The sequence below is a fragment of the Eumetopias jubatus genome, unplaced genomic scaffold, assembly GCF_037043125.1.
Source record: "Eumetopias jubatus isolate StellerSeaLion01/CBP00866 unplaced genomic scaffold, mEumJub1_p1.0 scaffold_1, whole genome shotgun sequence".
Lineage (NCBI taxonomy): Eukaryota > Metazoa > Chordata > Mammalia > Carnivora > Otariidae > Eumetopias > Eumetopias jubatus.
Window position 1 is genome coordinate 199,082,352 of NW_028274807.1, and position 21,655 is coordinate 199,104,006.

Here is a 21,655-nt window from a genome sequence, read left to right on the forward strand (position 1 = left end):
CCGCCGGCGGGACAAAGTCCAGGCGCCTTCCCAGGCGCTCAGGGCTCACCCACAGGCAACCCCCCCCCCGCGCCCCGCCGCTTTGTCATCTGCCACTGTCTTCTCCAGCCACGTGCGTGCACTTCCCATAGCCTCACAGAAGCTTCCGCATTTCTAGGGCCCTTGTCCCAATGCCCCCAGAGCCCTGCCGCCCTCCAGGGCCACTTGGCCTACGGCTATGGACACACTGAAGTGTGGCCACCTGCCTGTCTCTCCCCGGCCCCCCTCCCCAGGTTTGGAGGGGGACCTCTGGGGCAGAGACCCTTCTAAACATGCCTCAGGCCCCTACTGTCCCCAACTTCATGTTTTGTCAACCGCAAGAAGCCCAGCCCTGAGTAAGGATCTGGGCAACACCTCAGATTGGGAGAGGGGAGGGTGTACGAGGGACTCGGCAACTCCCGGTCTCTGAGCCTTGGGCCTGGGAAGTCAGAAGTCACATTCTCCTCCTGCACTACTCACTGGACACCTCTCACGCTCCCAATAGAGGAACCCCTTAGAGGAATGGCTCCCGAAGAAATCTGCCCCCCGCTGCTGCAGTAAGGCTTGAAGACTGCCACAGACCCCAGGCCGCTGAGGGGCTGGGAGGAGAGCGGGGCACGTACAGGACCCAGGGGGTAAAATGACAACCACGCGGGAAAACCGAGGTGCCACGTACAGGGCCTGAGGGCGTACAGGGCCTGAGGAGGCTGTGGAGAGCCGAGCGGCCAGGGCCCTGCCACAAATGAGGACTCTGGTTCGAGTCACCATCGCCTTGGTGCAGCTTAGTCTGGGTCTCTGGCCCCAGGACAGAAGAGGACCGAGCAGTACTTGGTATTTTTTCTTTCTACATTTTATTATTTCAAACCAGGTGAACAATTCCATAAAACATGTGAAAAAAGCAAGGAAGTGTTCAACGCTGAAGGACCCGGGCCTGGGGCAAGGGCATGAGGGGCGAGGCCCTCAGCAGGCAGCGGCGGTTCCTAGGTTAGCGCGCTAAAGAGCTACATTTAGGTTAATGGAGCCAGGGCCCAGGGCCACTGGGATGGGGCCCTCGGTGACGTTGGCAGTTGTCTGGATCAGCCCTTGGAACCCAATTCTGTGGAGGGCAGGGCAGGGCAGGAGTGCCGCCCACACGGGGGAGGTGGGGTAGCCAGCGGAGGGATGGGTGTAAACACGCAGACACACTCAAGGCACGGAATCACTGGAAGGGGGCTGGGTGGGTGCTGGTCAGGATTTGACAGTTTTAAATAATTTTTCTCTAAAAAGTTTTCTAGGTTTGCAGTTTTGTCTTTTTTTTTTTTTCCTTTACTTTCATTTTTTTTTAAAAAGCTACGAGAATGAGCAAGTGGACTGTAGTCTCCAGGAACGGTGGCGTCTCACGCTTCTTGTGCTTTTTCCTTTGGGGCCTCCGAGCGGCCGGAGGGGGCGGGATGGGCAGGAGGCTCCCTGTAAACATTTGGACTGGGGCTGGGTCAGGGGCTGGTGTTGAGCGAAGCCAGGGGTCCCAGGCTGGAGAAGTGAGTGCCCCTCCAGACACAGGCCTTGGGAGACTCAGCATGTGCTCCCCTCCCCCATCACAGAATAAGACAATGTTAAAACCAGAACAGATGCCCGGGGAGGGGGTACCGCGGCCGTTTCCGGCACCCAGGACAAGGGCCGGCTTTAAACAGGGAGGCCTGTGGCAGTTCCTCCCCCGAGTCTCTGGAACTGAGGAAGAGGACAGGGGAGCCAAGAACAGAGAGAGGAAAGAGGGGAAAAGCAGCCCGGGGGTGGGGGGCAGGCAGGGAGCGTGGTCCTCTTGCCCCCATCTTCCTCAGGAGCTGGGGGGAGCAGAGTCGGCGGTGGCCCTGGAGGTGGGGGGACAGTCAGGGCATGGGTCGGGGGGTAGCCGGAGTGTGCCTCTCCTCCCACCCCCCTAGACAATGACCCTCTCCTTTTTCTCATCCACCTGTTACCGGGGACACAGTGGCTGCCCGGGAGCCAGGGTCTGTTGCTGGGTTACATGAGGGAGGGGAGTCTATAGCACTGGCAGAATCTTCCCCATCTCCCCCAGGGCCGGTGGGGCCATCAGCAGCCCAGGACCCTCAGATAGGTCTGAGGGAAAGACTGCAGGGCTGAGCACAGAGCCGGTCACACTGAGTGTCAGGTGGCTGGGACCTCTGTCAGCCAGCCTCCTTCAGACCAGGCCAGTGGCTTGGAAGGGGGGTGGTGAGGAAGTGAGCTTTCTCCAAGGGAGGCCAGGACAGCCCTTCCGTTCCCTCCAGCCGCACGGCCGGGGGCTTCTGCTGTCTGCACCACTGCCCGGCCTGTCTGCATGCTGGTGCCCCCATTCAGACGTCCCGCTGACCTACCACCCTGTGCTCCCAGGCTCCCCACCTCCACCCTCCCCAGCCCCCACCGGTCCCTTCCCCGGGCTCGACGGCTCCGCTCTGTTCCACCCCCGCTCACCATCCTGCCAGGCCCCGCTGCCCCTCAGAAGAGGCCGCAGTCCTTCAGGTTGTTCTTGATGATGACGTCAGTGACGGCATCAAACACGAACTGCACGTTCTTGGTGTCAGTGGCACACGTGAAGTGCGTGTAGATCTCCTTGGTATCTTTGCGCTTGTTCAGGTCCTCGAACTTACTCTGGATGTAGCTGGCCGCCTCGTCGTACTTGTTGGCCCCTGTGGGAGACGAGCCGGTGAGGATGGGTACCACCTGCGCGACCGGCAGGAACGACCGGGTTCTGTGCACGTGGACAGACATGCATAGAACATGTGCGCACGTGTGCGAAGGGTGACGGTGTGCGTGTACATGCGCGCCTGAGTGTATAAAGAGGGGCTCCTGACTGTGCACATGTAAGGGGCATGTGCCCTGTGTGCAGGCACAAGCCCGGAAGCCTAAGTGAGGCACCAGCTCCTGCCTGAGTGTCCTGCAGTTACCATTCCGTCCAGTGGGGGGCGCCTGTGCACCACCTGGTCACCACCAGCTCCTCCCCAGAGGCCCAGTCCCCACACCTGTGTACTCAGGGAAGCAGATGGTCAGGGGGCTGTGTGTGATCTTCTCCTCAAACAGGTCCTTCTTGTTGAGGAAGAGGATGATGGACGTGTCTGTGAACCACTTGTTGTTGCAGATACTGTCAAACAGCTTCATGCTCTCATGCATGCGGTTCTGGGGGCAGGACAGCGCGGTCAGCACCTGCCCCTGCCCCCCGCCCCCACGCCCCCCCAGCGGCCTCTCGGCCTCTCACCATCTCCTCGTCCTCGGCTAGCACCAGGTCATAGGCGCTCAAGGCTACGCAGAAGATGATGGCAGTGACACCCTCAAAGCAGTGGATCCACTTCTTCCGCTCAGACCGCTGACCGCCCACATCAAACATCCTGCAGACACGGGGTTGCCTTAGCTCCAGAAAAGGCAGTTCCCAGAGAGGGTCCCCGTTTCACAGGTTGGCTGAGGACAGACGCCTGCTCAGAGCGGGGCAGCTGTCTTCACGGCCTCCCCCACACCTGCGTGCCTCACGCCTGGTTCTGGGCCAGAGCGCATCTGCACGGGCAGGGCCGGGGCTGGTCAGCAGGGCAGGATGCAGCCACATGGGGCGGGGGGAAGCAGGGGAGCCGAGCCACTGGCAACCACGCAGCCTCGAGAAACCTCAGAGCGGGGCTTGGAACTCCTGGAACAGCCCCTCCCACCCAGCAGAGCCATTAGCGGGCCTTGGAGTGAGGGTCCCCCCACCCCCATGTGTTGCCCCAAAGACTGGCAAGTCCCACCCTTCCACCCTGCCCACATGCCGGCTCACTTGAAGTGTAGGTCCTTGAAGGTGAAGTGCGTCTCCACAATGCCCGTGGTCTTCACACGGGTCCGTAGCACGTCCTGCTGTGTGGGGATGTAGTCACTCTGCGCGATGCGCTCCAGGTCATTCAGGTAGCTAGAGGTGGGGGCAGTGGGTCAGTGGGGGCCGGCATGAGGCCTCTTCACCTGGACCCCAGGCCAGCTGACCCAGGCCCTCTATGCCTCCCCACCCCTCATTTCTCAGACAAAGCCCTTGCCTCTTCAACCCTTGCCTTCATTACATTGCTCAGATGAGGAAAAACTGGACCAGAATCCTTCACCTCCTGCCCGGGGAATGGGCCTGGAGGAGGTGCAGCTCTGTGCCCGGCCAGCCAAGCCCTAGCACCCAGGTCTGAGTCAGGCCTGCCTCGGACAGGATCTAGGCTGGTGGAGTTGCAAACTGAGGAGGGTGGGAGGGGGCAAACGTGTCCTTCAGGGAGGGATTCGGGATGCAAATCGGCACAATCACAGCACCCACTGCGGAGCGGCCCGGCATGCCCCTCGATGCGGGGCTGGACAGGTCGGGGCCTGCCAGGCTCAGTGGGCTCTTTGCCCAGTGCCCAATAAAATTTGGGCTCCTCGGGGGGGAGGGCACGGACACCTGTTTGGCAGGAGTCCCAGGGGCTCCTCATTACCAGCTCCCTTGATTAGTATCAACACTGCCCCTGCCAGGCCCTGGGACTGGCTCTGCCGTCTGCCTCAATATCCTTGCTGTGCCCTGGGGACTGGGTCCTCCGAGCCACTGCCCAGTGCTGAGGTCTCACTCCTGGCGCAGGCCTGCTGGGGCCAGTGGGAAATGACCTCAGAGACGCAGGGACAGAACAGAAAAACAGGAAGGACCACGAGCGCCCATGACGCATGTGCTGTGACCTGCTTACTGCACCCTGTCGCCTACTGAGAAGCTCCTGCCTAGAGGTCTCCTGGGGGGTTCCACACCAGCCTCTCCCTTCTCCCCAGCAGGGCTCACCACAGGGACCCACCACGCGCCAGCAGCCTTGAAGGACTGCTGTGAAGAGGGGGTGGGGTCCTCCCGTTCCCTGTAGCGTTCCAATCTGCTCCCCACCCCACCCCCACCTGGGGTGAGCTTGTCATGGCCTAGGAGAGCGGGACCTGTGTCACTGCTGAATCCCCACACCCAGACCAGAGCTGGGCACACAGTGGGTGGCCTGGAAGGTGGCCCCATCCCCACCTCCGTGAATGCCCTGGACACTGAGGTGGTAATGGTTGGGAGGGCCCAGCCCTGCCTGCCTCTAGGACCTATAAGCTCTGCTGGCGCTGAGCCCCTGGGACCTCTGGGGGTGGGGGTGTGCTGAGATCCAGAGGCCCCACTGTGTTTGGCTATGATTCTGCAGCTCCTGAGGGGCGCACTCGCAAGGGCATTCAGGCCACTGCAAGGAGAGGGAGTCAGTCCGTGTGACTGGGGCAGGGCTCAGGGCTCAGGGCCAGGTAGGACCCGCCTCTGAACCACCTCGCCCTGGTTCAGCCCCTCTCTGGGCTGCCTCAGCCCTGGATGGGCGGCGGGAGGGAAAGGTGCTGCGGAGGGGCTGGCTTAAGTGGAGGTGGGAGGGCTCAGGTATGAGCACGGGCACTGCTGCCTCTTTGGGTGCCCTCGCCCAAAAGGGCTGTGCCCGTCTCCCACAGCCCCACGGCCGTCAGCACTGGCCACCGACCGGCCCTGTTCTCCATGGGTGCTCAGCCCCCTGCACCAGGCCTGACACGTGGTAGGCAGCTCAGGGAAGGAGTTCAGAGCGTGACCCTGTGGGCTGGGCCTCTGGACAACTCCCAGAACCCCCCTGATTCCCCAGCCGAGTCTTGGACTCTAAGCTGCACACAGATCTGGCCCCTCCCAGTCTCTTCCCCTTGTGTCTTCCTCTCCGGCCAGTCTGAACATCTGCAGCCGGCACTGCTCCCTCCAGGACTGTGCACAGGCTGTGCCCCCCGCCCCCGAGCTTGTCCTGTTCCTCCCCTGCCCATCTCTTGCTCAGAACTTGGCTGAGGCAGTCCCTCCTCTGGACCTACCCCCACTCCCACCATGACACGGACACCGTGGGTAGTCACTGCTTGGGGACTCATCTGCTCCACTCATCCCTGGATCCCTCAAGCCTTGCCCAGGGCTTGGCACAGGTGGCAGCAAATGTCCTTTAGGACGATTATGTCTAAGGACAGATTAGACTCAACTGGCCCTGGGGGACAGCAGCCCTGCCTGTCCCTCCTCCTGGCTTTCACTACCATGCCCCCACCTCAAGGCAAAAACCTCCAAGGCCTTGGTTGACAGTCATCAGCTACGTAAACAGAGACTGGCAGTGTCTTCCTGGGAGGGTTCAGGCCCTCCACTCCCGCCAGCGGTCCAGCACCCCCTCACCCCGCCCAGCCCCATGGGGTACTCACTAGGCCGCGGAGTCGTTGAGCTGGTACTCCCGAGAGCGGCCAAAGCAGGCCTGCACACCGTGGTCGGCCCAGAGCCTCCGGATGACGCCGGACAGATCCTCAGGGAGCACGCCTTGCTCCTCAGCGGTGCAGGACAGGGCAAACAGCTGCCGGGCATCATCCTGGGCACGGCGGGGGGGGGGGGGGTCAGCCAGTCACAGGAGCACACCCCCACCCTACCTGGCCGAGGCAGGGAGGCTTCCAGAATGGCGCCTGGGCTTGGGTATTCCCAGGTTCCGCAGGACAAGGCTTGCCCTGAGGCCTTTAGGGAGGCAGGCGGGGGTGGAGGGGAGGACATACCGCTCGGGAGGGGTCGGCAAAGTCAATCTGCAGATTGCCCATGGCTTTGACAATGGCCATGATGGATTGGATGGTGTTGCTGTAGACAACCGCCCGGTACTGCCGGCATTCCTCTTCTGAGTAGCCATCCTCGTGGATGATCCTGGCAGCCAGGGGTCAGGAGTTAGGGGCCAGAGGGCACAAGGACCACACACGGCCTCCTGGGGCTGCTAGGGCCTGCGGGACCTCCTACAGAGAGGAGGAAACCTCCCCCCACCCCAACCCCCTGGGACCTGAGGATGGATGACTGCCTCTGGCAAGGTCCTGGGCGTGGCGGAGACAGGCTGGGCCATTACTCAGGGGGGGCAGCAGAGACCCAGAGGAAGAAGAGGGGAAACCAGGGTTTGGCAGCTGCTTCTCACACACTGCACTTACTTCATCTGCTTGACAATGGTGCTCTTCCCTGACTCCCCAGCACCTGGAACAGAGAGTACAGGTGGTCGGTCAGGGAGCAGCCCCAGCGGGGCCACATGGACAAGCAGCCAGTGGCCCAGCCGTGGCAGCCCTGGAGGCAGAACTCACCCTGCCCATCAACTGCACTGGGAGACGGAGGCAGTGGGGGCCTGGTGGGCGGCAGGGCTACCCGGGGTGCAGCTGGCAGGGCCACAGTGCTCAAGGCAACCCAGACCGCCTGCACCCTTGGGGGACTCACCCCAAGCCTTAGCTTCCCATGAGCTTCCACTGCCCACCACGGCTGCTCCCAGCCCCCACTGTCGACTGCCAGCCCTCAGGAGTGTCCTTGTCATTCTCACGCGGGCAGGCTCGCCAACATGGCGCCTGGGCAGAGCTGACAGGAAGGAGCCCCGCACACTCCAGCAGGGTATAGTCCCTCTTCTCCTCACACTCTGAGCCACCTAGTGGCTGGGCTGGGGCACAGTGTCATACTCCTGCCTCCCAGGCATGGCCCAAGTGTACCCTCAGCAGATGGAGACCACCACTTGGGAGACACGCGGCATGGCCGACACAGACTCACACGCACACACCCCTGGACTGATGCATGATGCTTCCAAGTCTGGCAGAGGCCCATTCTGTATTCTCTTTGGCCGGTGCCAAGGGATTTGCTGGTACTCTTTCCCATGACAGTCACATGAGCCCCACAAACATACTGTTTCTGTTCCCATTTTACAGACAAGGACACTGAAGCTCAGAAAAGTAGTCCTGGCCCAAGATTGTGCAGCCAGGATTCAGATGGGCAGGGAGACACATAGGCCTATGACGCCTGGCCTGCCCAGCCTTTCTCAAAATGTGGCTCAGATGCTGCAGGAAGCCCTGGGAGGGTGGTTTTTTTATTTTGTTTTGTTTTTAAGAAAGAAAAAAGCAGATTCCCAGGTCCCATCCTAGACACACAAAGCCAGATCTTAAGGGGTACAGCCCAGAAACCCACATTCCCCAGGGAGTCTGCAGGGAAGTGTGAAGACCAGGAGGGCTGCCCTATCTCCCTGGCTGGGGGACGGCGGGGGTGGGGGCAGGACCTCATCTCCTCCTTTCACTGTCCTAAACTCCAGGTAGAACACATCTCAGTGGGGCCAGCTTTCGCTCCCAGCGCTTGCCCAGACTGTTCCCTCTGTTCCTTCCCCATCACTGCCAGTCACACCTGCACCTGACAGGCCCTGCCTCTTGCCAACACCAGGCATTTACCCATGGAGTTTTCTCTGCTGGGCACATGGGCCTCATGCCCCATTTCCATGTGTCCCAACCCTCTTGATCAATGTGGCAGGTCAGTCCCTCTGAGCAGCTCAGCGGGGCAGATGGTGGGGTCTGTGGGGAGGTTACACTTGGAGACTCTGGCTCCCACACCCCTCAGGGTCGGTCAAGACAAGCTCAGAGGATGAGGGGCTAACACACACACACTGAGGTGAGCAGCAAGAATAGTGTCAGCAAGAATCGTTACGGCAGAGCCACGAACAGCGCCCTCTATGGGTCAGATGCTATTCGAAGCCTACCGCGCCAACTAAGTAATTTCACCTCCCCGCAATCCCACCTAGCAAATGAGGAAACAGAGAGAGGCTGATGTCACCGTGGTCCTAATCCCCTCTGTGGGTGGCCCACCTTGCTGGCCTCCTAGAGCTGCCCTAAGAGCCCTTTACTGCAGCCGCGCCACACTGTCCTCAGGCCCCGACTGCACCTATCACTGGGTTCACTCCCTGCCTTCCTAGGCAGATGTTTCTCTGAGTCTCTGAAGTGCCCTCCAGTCAGTAGGAGAGCACTCCCACCCTGTCCCCGCCAAGGCCCCTGCCCACCTCCATTTACCCTACCTCCCACCCCAGATCGACATTTTACCCGGAAAAACTGAGGTACAGCTGTGGCCCTCACAGGGGCAGGCCTGTGTATGTCCACAACCCAGTGGCCTCCCTGAGAAGAAGGGTCTGGCTCTCCTCACAAATGCCACTGGACTGCTGGGGATCACCGGGCTTCGGACCGTCCCAGGCCTGCTTCCCAGGATAGGGAACTAGTTGGGGGGGAGGGGGGACAAACGTGCAGTCTCTGGGCAGGGTGGGAGTGGTGCTGAAGCAGCGAGCCCCTCTGTCAGTTCAGCCCCTGAGCACTAGAAGCACCCATCCTGGTGCATCCCCCTGGACATGGGCTTGGTCAAATGGCAGTACTCCCACTTCTCCATTGGGCTGCGCATGGCAGAGGAACAGCCAGGGTCCCCCACACTGACATCCCATGCCTGCTGAGTGGAGACCTGGGGAGAGGGCCTAGGAAGGCCCGAGAGTGATGCCCAATCATGGAGGCCCATCCTCCAGGGCCAGAGAGGGCAGCACCGGACGGGCAAACCACAGGTGCCAGGTGACCTCCTGAGGCAGAGGAAGACTTGGGTATCAGGGGTCTCAGCCAGTACTGGGGGCCCAGTGGTGGAACAGAGGCCAAGGATGTGAAGTGACAGGTCAAATCAATCATGTGGGCCCCAGCCAAGCAAACCTAGACTCAGAGCGGGCAACTGTCCGGGGCACAGGAGACCTGAGATTTTGGTGAGGTGTCCCCTCTTGTGTGTCCACCTGAGGCACCAGTTTCCCTGTCTGGCCTTTTGACCACTCTCTTGGTAAAGTGCTGTGGCATTCCGTGGCCCTGCCCAGAGATAGGGATAACAGCACTCTTGCTTTGCATCTCATTTTCCTAGCAGCAGCAGACCTGGCAGGCCCAGACATGGGCAGTACCTGGGTGGCCAGGCTGGTGCGAGCACACTTGCTCCCTGCCCCAGCCAACTGGGTCCACTTTCCTATCCCCTTTGAGCCTCAGGCTCCCTCCCTGTCCCATTTTGAGGGTTAGGAGGACATTCTCTGCCCCTGTCTGGCAGGTGGACAGACCCAAATCAGGGAGCCCCCATCCCTGGACTCAGGACAGTCCCTTTGTCCTCCCGGCCGCTGTGACTCAAGCAGAAAGGAGTGAGTGGCGGGACGAAGGTGTGGTGCCGGTGGCCAGGCAGGAAGCTGCGGGCGACACAGGACAGAAGCAGAAGCATGGCCCAGGAGCAGCCTCAACACGCGGACCAGGGAGCAGGGGCAGAGGCGGTGAGAGGGTGGAAGAGGTAGGGCTAGGTGCCCCGCAAGCTGTGGGTCCCAGCCCCCCTCCTCACTCCCTCCCCCCGGGGCCCTATCCCATCAGGGCCTGGCAGTGCTCCCCTATCAGACCAGCTAGTACTGGGCTCGGAGTTTGCTTGTACCCTGCTGATCCTGGGTACCTGGCTCCTCCCACCCAGCCCTGCACCTTCCCCTCAGGGGAGGGGGCTTCACTGGCTGGCCCTGGACTGCTGCCAAGGTGCTTCCGATAGAAGGTGGCAGGAGTCTCCCGCCCACAGAGGACCCCACCAGGAGCTCCCTTCTCCAGCTGGGTGAGATCAGAGGGGCCCACAGAGGCTCCCTAGGACGGCTTCGGTGTTCCCATCGGGCCATACCTCTTCCCACCAAGAAGAAACCTCGGCAGCCCTTGCCCCAGGGCGCAGCTGCTGGACCCCCAGCAGACAGGCAGTAATTGCCATGATGTGCTGGCGACCGGTCTGCTCTGCATTAGAACATCTGCTTCCACTCTGGGAGTGCCGGGCCCCAACGGAGGAGGGAACGGAGGGGGAAGGGAGCCGGCACAGCTCCACCTGCCTGAACAAGGAACAAGGCCGGGGGCCACTGCAGCAGAGACAGGACCGCGGGGCCTGTTGCCTGATGCCGACTTCCAGTCCCAACATCAGGTCACTGCTGTCTGTCAGTCTTGGACCCCCTACGTCCCAGACAAGGCTTTGCCCTGCTGGGAGGCCCTGACACGCTGCTGTTGTCCTCTCTGGCCTCAGTTTCCCTTCTGCAGGGGCTGCCAAGCCTCGAGTGGCCAGCTGGCCTATCTTGCACTCTCAGATCCTCTCCCAGAGGGAGGTCCAGACCTCCCACAGCCCCGGTGCCCACCCCGATCCTTCCTGCTGTCTCCAAGGGCCTCATCCCCTTTCCTGCCCTTGCTCTGGTACCCCATCCGTGAAACAGGACAAGGACGGGACAATTCGACACAAAGCGCTTCTCGCAGTGCCCAGCACCCGGCGAACACTCAGAAGTTATCGCTATGTTTCTACTCTGTGGAAGATCACAGAAGTCCCCAAACCTTTCATTTCCCGCAGCCTACGAGGACCATACTGCATAGGTCACTGTAACCACAGCCTGCAGAGGCCATCTCATCGGAAGGAGTTTCTGAGGCTTTCAGCAGAGGCACAGTGGAGGGCAGTGACCCGTGGCCCACAGGCTGGCTTAGCACTGCCGCTCCTGGAGGGGACTTGTGGACCCTGGGACAGCAGTCAGAGCCCCTCGGGCCTCTGCGGGCTTCTGGTTCTCAGTTTGTCACTCCCCTTCCACATAGGCCAGGACTCGACCATAGCTGGAGCCTCCCTCGGCCCCCGAGCCTTGAGGCAGACACTGCTCCCTGACTCCATGTGCTCAGAAGCCTGGGCAGAGGCTCCTGCGCTGGTGGGCTCCCCTCTAACACATGGGGCTAGGGAGAGCAGCCAGCTGACGTGGCGGCCCGAGGGCAGAGACTCTCATGCGCAGCGGGGCTGGGACCACAGGGTAGACTTGGGCTGCAGCCCAGCTCCAACCCACAGTACCAGGCCCGCCCCCACGGCCACCCCCCAGTCGGCCCGAGTGGGGCACAGGGAGAAGGTGGGGGTGACCCCTGGGAAGCCTACCCCAAAGGCAGCCCGGGCACCACCTCCCACTCTCATCCCAGGAAGGTGCCACGTCTCTGGCCCAGCCAGTGGTTCCGGGCCCCTTGGCTCTGGCCCCTCCCCTGCAGCCTCAGGCCCCCAGGCCGCGCCACCGCCAGGGGGAGCCCAGCAGCCAGAGACGGTGGAGGAGGTGGGGGCTGGGCAGTGCCGGGGAGCCTTTGCTTCTGAAAAGCAGCCTAGGCTAGGGGCAGCTGGGGGAGGTGCCTGGACCCTCACTCGACACCCTCTCCCAGGCCAGGGAGGCCCTCCGCCGGCGCAGGCCCCGCACACCGGGGAACAATGGAGATGGGAGAGGGGGGAGGGGAAGGGGTCCGCCAGACAAAGGCCCTCCAAGCCCCGCCCCTGGCGTCTCTTCCTTCCTCCAGGTGCTTTTCTTTGGTCCCCTCACTCTCTCCAAGGCGCTCAGTAAGGGTCTGGCACTGTGGGGGGGGCAGGGGCATGAGTCTTGGATGGGGGCTGCGACATCCCCACCCACAAGTGTGGCCTTGCTTCCCCCAGATGCCCTAATAAACCTGGAACCTCCCTCTCTCCAGTCTCTGCCACTTGGGCGGCCTCCGTGGCTTCCAGGCCTTCATGATGCCCCCACCAGGGAAGCATTAGCAACCAAGATCCGGCCTACTACTCCCAAGTCAGAGCTCTCTGTGTAAGGGAGTGGCCTCGGGGCCTACCAGACGCGGAGAGGGCTTCCCGGGACAGGGCTGTGTCCCCTGTCATGTGGCCCTGCCCACTGGACAGAGGGAAACCGAGGCACTGGGTGAGGCAGGCCAGCTTGGAGGGGAGGAGGCCCTTAGGCTACAGGTCTCACTCTCTACAGGAGCTAGGAGATGCTGGACTGGTCCCAGGTCACACAAGGGAGCCAGGCTATTTGACACACTCCTCTTCCTGGATGCTTCTTTGTTGAAGAAATCCCTTTGCTGTTTTCCAAGAATCTGAGTCCCCCCATCTCTCTTCGGGTTCGTTGTGGTGGGCCCTGGGTGAGATGCCCAGCCCCCAGGCCTCAGTGTTCCCATCTATGAAATGTACCCCTCCAGGGAGTGTGCCAAACTCAAGGCCTGCCCTGAGCAGCCTCCCTCGGATCCTCACACTCACCCAAAACCACCCCAAGGTCCAGCCCAAGCACACGGCTTGTCTCTGTGCCCATAAGCCATGGGGCCTTGCTGAGAATCATGATGTCACAGGTGCCAGCGCCCGGTACAGAGAGAGAAAAGGACAGCCTGAGGTCACACAGTGAAGAAGGCGGGGGAGTGGGCTTTCTGGGACCCAAGGTCTTTTTTTTTTTAAGATTTTTTATTTATTTATTTGAGAGAGAGAGAGAATGAGAGAGAGCACGAGAGGGAAGAGGGTCAGAGGGAGAAGCAGACTCCCCGCTGAGCAGAGACCCCCGATGTGGGACTCGATCCCGGGACTCCAGGATCGTGACCTGAGCCAAAGGCAGTCGCTTAACCAACTGAGTCACCCAGGCGCCCGGGACCCAAGGTCTTGAGTGGCTGCGAAGATGCATGTTCTCTGCTTTGTGCATGGCCTCATGGCCCAGCAGGCCTTGAAGCATCTACGCTAGCTGTCCTAAGGTCTCTCTCAGGCTCCTCAGCCCCCTACGGCCTGGCCTGATAACGCAGAGCACAAGCCCCAGGAACCTCCGTGGGGAAAGGCAAGGCCACACAACTCGGATTCACAGGCTGAGGAGCATGGGGACCCGCCTCCTCACCCAGCATGCTGTTGTCAGCCCACACTGCGGACACATTCGGCTGCCACACAGTGCTGCAGGCAGCCCACCACAGCCTTTGCTCTTAGTGGGGGCCCTCTGCGGGAAAGCTCTTTCCTTCTCATCTGGACAACTCCTGGACTCAGGGGCCCCCACCCTGGACTTTGACAGTCTCTGACCCTTCCTCAGGCCTCGTCTCGGTGCTCCTGAGCCTGGGGGTTATGGGAGGAACGACGTAGTGTTAGGAGACAAGCGAAGTACTCAGTGGCCGAACTATGATCTGAGTCTTTCTGTGAGGGAACACGGGCCGGGGAGCAAGATGGGCAGCTGCATTCGGATAAAGTCACCCCATGGCCACACAGCAGGAAAAAGATTCATGAACAGACTCTTGGGTCCCCAACCTCCAGGGCAGGCAGACAGAAAGAATCTCCGAAAAGAGGAATCGAGGCCCCCCCCAGAGACAGGTCCCCGAGCGTAAGTAGAAAACACGTGGACCCACAGCATCCGCCTCTCGTCCAGACTGACCAGTTCTTGCCAGTTGGACACACACTCCTGACGGACGAAAGCAGTTGTGGACAAGTGCTCAGTCACTATCTGGTCATACCTTGGTGTCTCCACTTATTGGGTAAGTCATGTAATATCTCCAAGCCTGTTTCCCCATCAGTGAAATGGATAGAATGTCAGTCCCAGCCTCACAGGGTTCAGTATGGTAAGACTGTGAAGAGTCCAGTCCTACATAATAGTCACGGTTCAATCAGAGACAGCGGCTGCTATCACCAAGGGGAAACTGAGGCCCAGTGATGGCACCCCCAGGCCCAGCAGGTGGTAGTGGCAGAGGGGAGGGGGATCCTCAGGCTGGACTAAGGGCCCCTCTGTCCACTCCCCGGCCGGGGAAACCCAGAGTGAGCTAATTCCGGGACTGCTGCTCCATTTCCGGGCATTCATCTCGGCCTGTAGCCGGCCTTCCGGCTTCGCAGGGCAATGGCCGCTTGGGAATATAAGAAAGCAGCCCTCTGCTTTCCTGCTAGCCGCCCCCCCACCCTGCCGCCGTCCCTGTCCCAGCCACCACTTCCTGTGGTCGAAGGAGGGGCCTGGAATCCTTCTCAAAGGCACCACCTTTTCTGAGATCCGGGGCCCAATAGTTGCTGAGGTGGGACAAGGGACAGAGTTGCCTGGAATGACGCCGACCTGATGACTACCAGCGGTGGGCCTTAGAGCTATAAAGAGATGAGTCTGGGCAGGTGGGGTTCAGCTTCCAGGTCCCCCAGCTGACAGGGCTCACACCCCCACCCCAGCACGGACCAGGAGCAGTCCTCTAGCTTCTTCCTCTTTTGGGCTCCTCCTCCCCCAGCTGCTTCCTCCTTTTCCTCCGGTGTGGACACCACTTCCCCAGGCCCAGCCCTGCCATGCAGACTTCACTGCCCCTCCTCCCATCCAGGGCACAGTGGGTGCTCCCATCGACACCCCCCTCCATATTTTGAGGCCGAGCAGCCTTGCACCCCAGCATCCTCCAAGCCTTCTCAACAAGCTTTAGACAATCCCACCTTCAGGCTTTGTTTCAAACTGACCTGGCACTCGCCGCCAAGCCTTGGAAATGCACGCAGAAGGCCGACACCGTGACCCAACCCGACCCAGCAACTGTTGGGTGATTCCAAGGAGATTATTTCTCCCAAACCACACAGCTGAACACAGCTCCAAGAAGCAGCATGGGGGTGAGGATGGGGTTGGGGTTTAGTAAGAACAAGAGCTCCAGGTTAGAGGGGCTGCATGGAGCTGGGCAGAGGGGTCCCACCCTGTACTTGTGGCTGAGAGAAGGGCTGCCTGAGGTACCAGGGCCGCTATCAAAGGGCTTAGTCCTCTGCCCTCGTCAGGGTACCTTGATATGTGTCCTTAGGCAGGGCCTATGAGCTGTGGCCCAGCCAGAACCTGATGACCCCTGCCCCCTCAATGTACTCCCAGATTGGGACTCCTGCCCCAAGATATTGTGAAGACAGGACGGATGCTGGCCTGGGTCCTGCCCCCATCCGCCCAGAGCTGCCTCCCAAAGCACAAAGGGGTTTTGGGGAGGCAGCACTCAGGCTCCAGGTCAGACCATCTCATCCTCTGCTGGGGGTGTGATGGGGTGAGGCCCCAGTCCCTCAGTGGACAAAGCATCTTCCATCCCATTCCTGCCAAAAGAATGGGTGGCTTTTAGAGACAGAGACCGAGAGAGACCGCTGTGCCCGGCCACCTTGGCCCAAGCCACCCCAAGTACAAGCCCCTGCAGTGCTGGAGGTGTAGTAACCTCCCTGGCAGGGGATCAGGCCCCACCCCTACCTGCTGTCACTTGCTGGGCAACAGTTTGCAGGCCTAGGACACCAATGATGCTACCCAGTGACCCTGCAGCTCAGGGCAGCCCAGGGCCAACCCCTGACAAGCCACCCAGGCCTGAAGGGGTCCCGGACCATGCCAGCCCTCCTCTGGCTGACTAGGCTCCAACTCAGCACAGTGGGTGGCTCGGGGCTGGCTCGGGGCTGGCTCGGGGCTGGCTCGGGGCTGGCTCGGGGCCTGGCATGGAAACCTGTGCTCCCCAGCTGGCTTGACTTCCACCTCCAGCTATGGAGGCAGCTCATTCCCTCTCTCCTTGCCACCTGCTCTGCCCGGTCTGGGGTTCTCCACCCCCACCCTCCTGGGATGCCCTCAGCTGAGTGCCGGTGTCACTTCCTTTGCAAAGCCACCCCAGTTCACCCAGTCTCCTGGCTCAGGGTATCCCCTGAAGGACCCAGTCCCACTCCTATCTAGAGGTCCCTCCTGTTGGCTGCACCAACACTAGGGGCAGGGGCTGGGCCCAGCGGGACTGGGCAGGACGCAGGCACAGGGGGTCAGAAATGGCTTAGACCCTTGCTCACTTCCCAGCGTGGGAGCCCCAGTGCGGCTGCTCAGGAAGACAAAGCCTCGCCCAGCCTGGGGGAGGGGTGGGAAGGAGAGACGGGAGGCCCAAGCTACCCCGCCCCCCATTCAAGTGCTAATGAGCTCCAGCCGGGACCCTGGAGGCTGTGGGGAGAACAGGGAGGCGGGAGGCTGGCCTGGGTACCAGCCCACCTGGTGCCTAGAGCCCAGCCACATCCCCAGCCTTAGGCCCCCAGGAAGGCCGCTCAGTCCCCAGAGGTTGGGCTTATGGTCCCCAGGACAGTCTGTCACTCTGACTGACACCAACTGTCTACACACCTCAGTCCCCCTCCTTGCTGCGAGCAGCTGCCTGAGGGCAAGGGAGGGGGTTCCCCTGGGGCCAGGCAGCCTGGAGGCTGTGAGAGCCTTCCCCACCAAACTCTCCACTGAGTAGGAGCCACGAAGGGCTCCCTCACCTGTTTTCACACCTCCAGGCTCTGGGGCATTTTCTCCACAACACCTGTGGCTGCAGGAAGGCGCCCTGTTCCCAGGTTCCGGATGGGGAACAGAACACCTATAGGAGTTCATTCATCTGTCTCTGCGTTTCCCAGCGAATGCACCAGGTGGAGCTGGGATTGGAACCCATGTCTGCGTGACCCCAAGAGCTAGTCCAACGAGGTGAACCCTCCTCCCCCAGGCCAGGCCTTCCAGCCTCAGTGACCTCGCTCAGTTGGTCCCTCGGCCCCATACCTACCCCCTGGCAAATGCTGCTCATTTTTCAAAGCCACCCAGAGGACCGCCCCCCTCCCCCTCCACACACACTCTATTCAGTCTCTTCCCATTACCCAGCCAACCAGGATCCCAGGCTACCCTTTTTCCAGCTAAACCAAGCACCAAGCAACAGCCCCAGAATTACTTATCCCTGTTCATGGATGTGCTCTATAGTGTCATTCTTTCCATACATGCTTAATAGGCACCTACTGAATGCCAGGCCATTTGTTAGAGACACAGACAGGACAGAGACCACAAAACTCCCTTCTTTTTCTTTTGGTAAACCTAATTGAGCCCTTGTATGAGCAGTCCCTGCACTGGCCAGGCCAAGAACTCCTGCAGCATTGCTCTGGCCTGAGCCCCAGGGCTGTGGGGCAGTCCCAGCCCTCAGAGCTGGACCGGCTCTCCTGGAGTAGTGAAGACAGCAGGCCTGCAGCGGTCCCCAGACCGCCCCAGCTGCAAGGAAGCATGCCACGCCACTCCTAGGAACGGCTGGAGGCCCTACTGCATGCTCTGCCCTGTGACAGGGTACGGACTTGTCAGCAAGAGTTCTGTACAGGGGGAAAATGAGGGTTGTCTCTGAGGAGCCAGCCGGGCAGGTGGGGAGTTGAAGAAGAAACAGCCTGAAGAACTCCCTTGCTATCCGCCACCAATCCCTGTCACTGGCCCGACACTGAGCCCTTGCCACCTGCCCACAATACGTCAGGTTCGGGGACCGCCATCTTACTCCTCCACCTACCCACCCATCTCCAAGACTGAGTTCAGACTAGTAACACTTCCTTCATTCAACAAACAGACAAGAAGCATTCAATAGGTGCCAGGCTCCATGCTTGGCCTTACAGAAGGCTCAGAAACGAACAGGACACAGCCTGCCCCTGTAGTCTCAAGGAAAGGCAGCAGTCACCCAGGCAAACATGATGCTCTGATGGGGGAAGCTCTAGCACCACGAGCCAGAGGAGGTGCTTCAGCAGCCTCCGTGAAGGGGAGCTGTCAAGGAAGGATCCTGGGAGGTGGTCCCCGAGCAGAGTCTTGAAGAACAATCAAGTAGGAGTGAGTTAGATGGAAAGAAGGGAAATGCACGCCAATCTAGAAGAGTAGATGCAAAGTCCCAGGGGCAAGAGAGAAGGGTTGTTATTTATACCCTGAAGCCTTCATGGAACCCACCAGGGACAGTCTCTCCTTTCTCTGGAGGCTGCCCACACAAGCCCATCCCAAATCAGAGACATCCCCCAAACACACACTCTGGCTTCCTTTCCCTTAAGTGCCCAGCCCAAGGCCCTAAATTCCACCTGGGGATTGTTGGTCAGTCAGGTTGAACTAGGTGGCGGTGTGGGGCTGGGGGGGGGGGGTGGCTGTCCCTGAAGTAGGGCTGGTATCAGCAGCAAGCTACCAGGAAAAATACCCTCACTGACGTGTACCACATCTGCCTCTGCCCCCGGTGCCCATCCGCCAGCAGGGCTACCCAGGAGGGCAAGGAGCCAGTATGCGGGTGGGGCAGCAGGCGTGGTTCTGGCTGGAAGGGAAGGCTGGCAAATTGCCCAACCGAAGAGGCCCGTTGCCTGGACAGAGTTCCTCCCGCTACGTGGGACAGGCGCCCAGCACTCTGAAGCTGCCCCAGCTGGGCTCCCAACACCTCCCTGTACCTGGATGGGAAAGGGATGGCCAGCCAGACCCCATGCAGCCTTGGGTCCCCGATTTCAGGCAGAGATAGGTCTCTCAGCCCCTTGCGGTACACCCTCTGCGGGGTCTGAGCTCCCATCCCCTACCCCCAACAGGGACCTCCCTTTTCTCCCCATCCCGGGCCCAGCACTCCTCTGGCCCAAACCCAGGAAGCCCATTCAACAGAGGAAGCAAAGGCCAGAGGAGCAGGATGCTGAGATGGACTCCCCAGCCTAGAAAATGCTGAGGCAGACCCTGCACCCCTGGTTGCTGCCAGCCCAGTGTGGGAGGGGTTGCCAGGCCCAAACCCTGAGCTGAGCTCCAAGGAGCAAGACTAGTGGAATGGGGTTGGGACACAGAGGGCCAGGAGTCCTCTGCAGCCTGGCCCGATGGCCTAGTCGCCCATCTCCTCAGCCGATCGGCCTGGGAAGGGGCTGGCCAGCGGCCTCAGGGTGGGCACCAGGAGACGGTGGTACCGGAAGCACCCTACCCAGGCCCAGCGGGCATCAGCAACGGGCCCTCCACCTTGGCAACACCCACTCACTGGTGCTGCCGCACTCGCAGTAAAGACAGGAAGAGGCAAGCGCCCAACGCAAAACAGCCCAGGAGGCTGGGCCGCCGCCCCTTCCCGCCCCTTCTCTTCCTACCCGCAGCGGCGGCGGAACGGATGCCATTTTGAAACCTCTGGGCTGTGCCCCTGAGGCCAGGCCCCCAGGGACAGTCAACAGATGGGCTCAGATGGAAGACACACTGTCCCTCGGCCAGACACCCAGCAAGGAAGGCTCTGCTTTTCACAGCCTGGGGACCCCACCACGGCTCTGAGGCTGAGGGGCCACACCCCCCCCCCGCATACACTGTCCAGCCCCCAACGCTGCTGCGAGGACATCTCTCCCCCCACTCCCCCAGGCCCCTGAATCAAGCAGCCACCAGGCACCACGCCTGCTCCCAGTGGAGGCTGGACGGGGACAACTACCAGGCCCACAGTCTTTGCAAAAGTCCACCTCAGATGTCCCCCAACTCCAGCTGGCCCCCAAGTCCTCATCTAGCTGGTCCGCCCCTTCCCCCTCACAGGGCCTCACGATCTGACAGGCCCCCCAACTCCCAGAGGCCAAGTCCGGGGCCTTTCGGCCCAGAAAGGGTGTGGGAAGACCAGCACTCGTCAGCACATCTCCTCGGCGCGCCCGCCGGCCGGGGCACCAATATGTCGGCTGTCTCACCACTTCCACTTCCCCCCACCCCTCAAGCAGCCACCATCTTCCCTGGCCTTGGAGGCGCCGCAACCCAAACTCCTCCACACTTGCACTCCCTCCTACTCCCCAGACACCCCCCTCACCGGCCCAGATGGGGCTTAGAAACTGGGAAACAGCCAGCCGGCGGAATCTCCCTGGGAGGCTGGAGGCCTGGCTCCCTCCCCCAGCGCAACCAGTGGAGCCTCAGTCCAGCTCCTCAGTCTAGGCCCCCTCCTCCCGGCCGGGCCCACCCGGTGCAGGAGGGGTGGGGGGAATCAGAGGTAGGCCAAAGTGTGGGAGAGCACTTAGGGAGGAGGAGCGGAGGGTCTGAGGAGTACTGTGTACAGAGAGAGACCAGGTGGGCCAGATGGAGGGAGCAGGGATCTCTAAAGGTCTGGGGGTTCCGGCTGTAGAGAGGGCTCATGAGCAATCACAGTTTCCACTTGAGAGGCACCCTGGTGTCAGGGTGCACAGGTGGAGGATACAGGGTTCAGAGTAGGGATGGGGCACAGAGCTGGAAGGAGGGAGTGGGTGGGGGCCTGGCAGGGGCCCCAGGGATATTCATGCCCAACAGGAACAAGAGGAGCAGGTGGGGGAAACAGGTGGTGCCTAAGGGTGGGGGCCAAGTGGGGTTCTGGGGCTTTGAGTAAAGTCTAGGGAAGGATGGAAGGACAAGGCAGGGACTCTGAAGGTCTGTGAGGTTGGTCAGCAAGGGTGGATGGTCAAGCAGGGTTCTGGATCTGGGGGTCTGGCGACTGCGACGAGCTGAGGGTCTAACCTAGAGTCTGGGCTACGGATCAGAGGTCTAGACCAACGCAGAGTTTTGAACCATTATTTGGGTGTCCTGGCCAGGCGGGGTCTGGGAGTTCAACTCCAGGTGTGGGGGTCCAGGCTGAGTCCGGGAGTTCAAGGCCCTCAGTCTGGGGGTCAAAGTCCTTGTCTGGGCATTCGGGCGGGGAATCGGGGGTCCCAGCGCAGGGCGCGGCCTCACCCAAAAGCAGCAACTTCACCTCCCGCGCCGCCTTCTCGCCGTCTTCCCGCAGGTTCTTGTCGATCATCTTGGAGCGCTCGGCCGCCGCCTTGTCCTCGGCACTCACGGTGCAGCCCATCCCGCCGTCCGCCGGCCCGGCCGCCGCCCGGCCCCCACACGGCCCCCGGCCCGGCTCGGCCCCGCCCGACCCACTCCGCTCCCGCCGCCGGCCCTCTACGGGTAGCTCTCGGGTCGGCAGTTCCGAGCGTCTGCGGGCGGTGCCTTCCCGGCCGCCGCGCACCGACAGCGGGGCGGGCCGAGGGTGGGGCCGGAGCAGGCCAGGCCCGGGACTGGGCCGGGGCGGGCCTGAAGGCAGGGCCATAGGAGATTCGGGGCCGGTGATTGGCTAGAGGGAGGAGCGAACTAGAAGTTAGGTTCAGCCCAGACTCGGGTCCGGGCTGGAGGCGGAGCCACGCCGAGGAATAGGAGCAGGAGTGGAGCCAAGCCCAGAGGGATTGGGCTCCGGGCGAGCTGCAGGCGGGCCCGGGCTCCAATTGGATGCAGAGCGCCTGGAGCTCGGCTGCCCGACGGCGGGGGCGGGCGGATCTTGTAGCCCGAGGGTGGGGATCCGGGGCACCTCGCTGGCTGAGCAGAAACCAACCCTCGAG

At 61.4% G+C, this 21,655-nt stretch overlaps 1 protein-coding gene across 1 annotated transcript; it reads right to left on the reverse strand.

Annotated features, from left to right (window-relative positions):
* Positions 1 to 850: 850 nt before the first annotated feature.
* On the reverse strand, positions 851 to 21,232 carry GNAI2 (G protein subunit alpha i2). The gene is made up of 9 exons (XM_028124559.2): positions 21,009 to 21,232; positions 6,967 to 7,009; positions 6,553 to 6,694; positions 6,214 to 6,374; positions 3,794 to 3,922; positions 3,248 to 3,377; positions 3,015 to 3,168; positions 2,467 to 2,681; positions 851 to 1,865 (listed from the first exon to the last, which is right to left on the reverse strand). Exons 1-8 carry the CDS (start codon positions 21,124 to 21,126, stop codon positions 2,491 to 2,493), a joined length of 1,068 nt encoding a protein of 355 aa, XP_027980360.1. The 5' UTR covers positions 21,127 to 21,232; the 3' UTR covers positions 851 to 1,865; positions 2,467 to 2,490.
* Between the last annotated feature and the right edge of the window lie 423 nt (positions 21,233 to 21,655).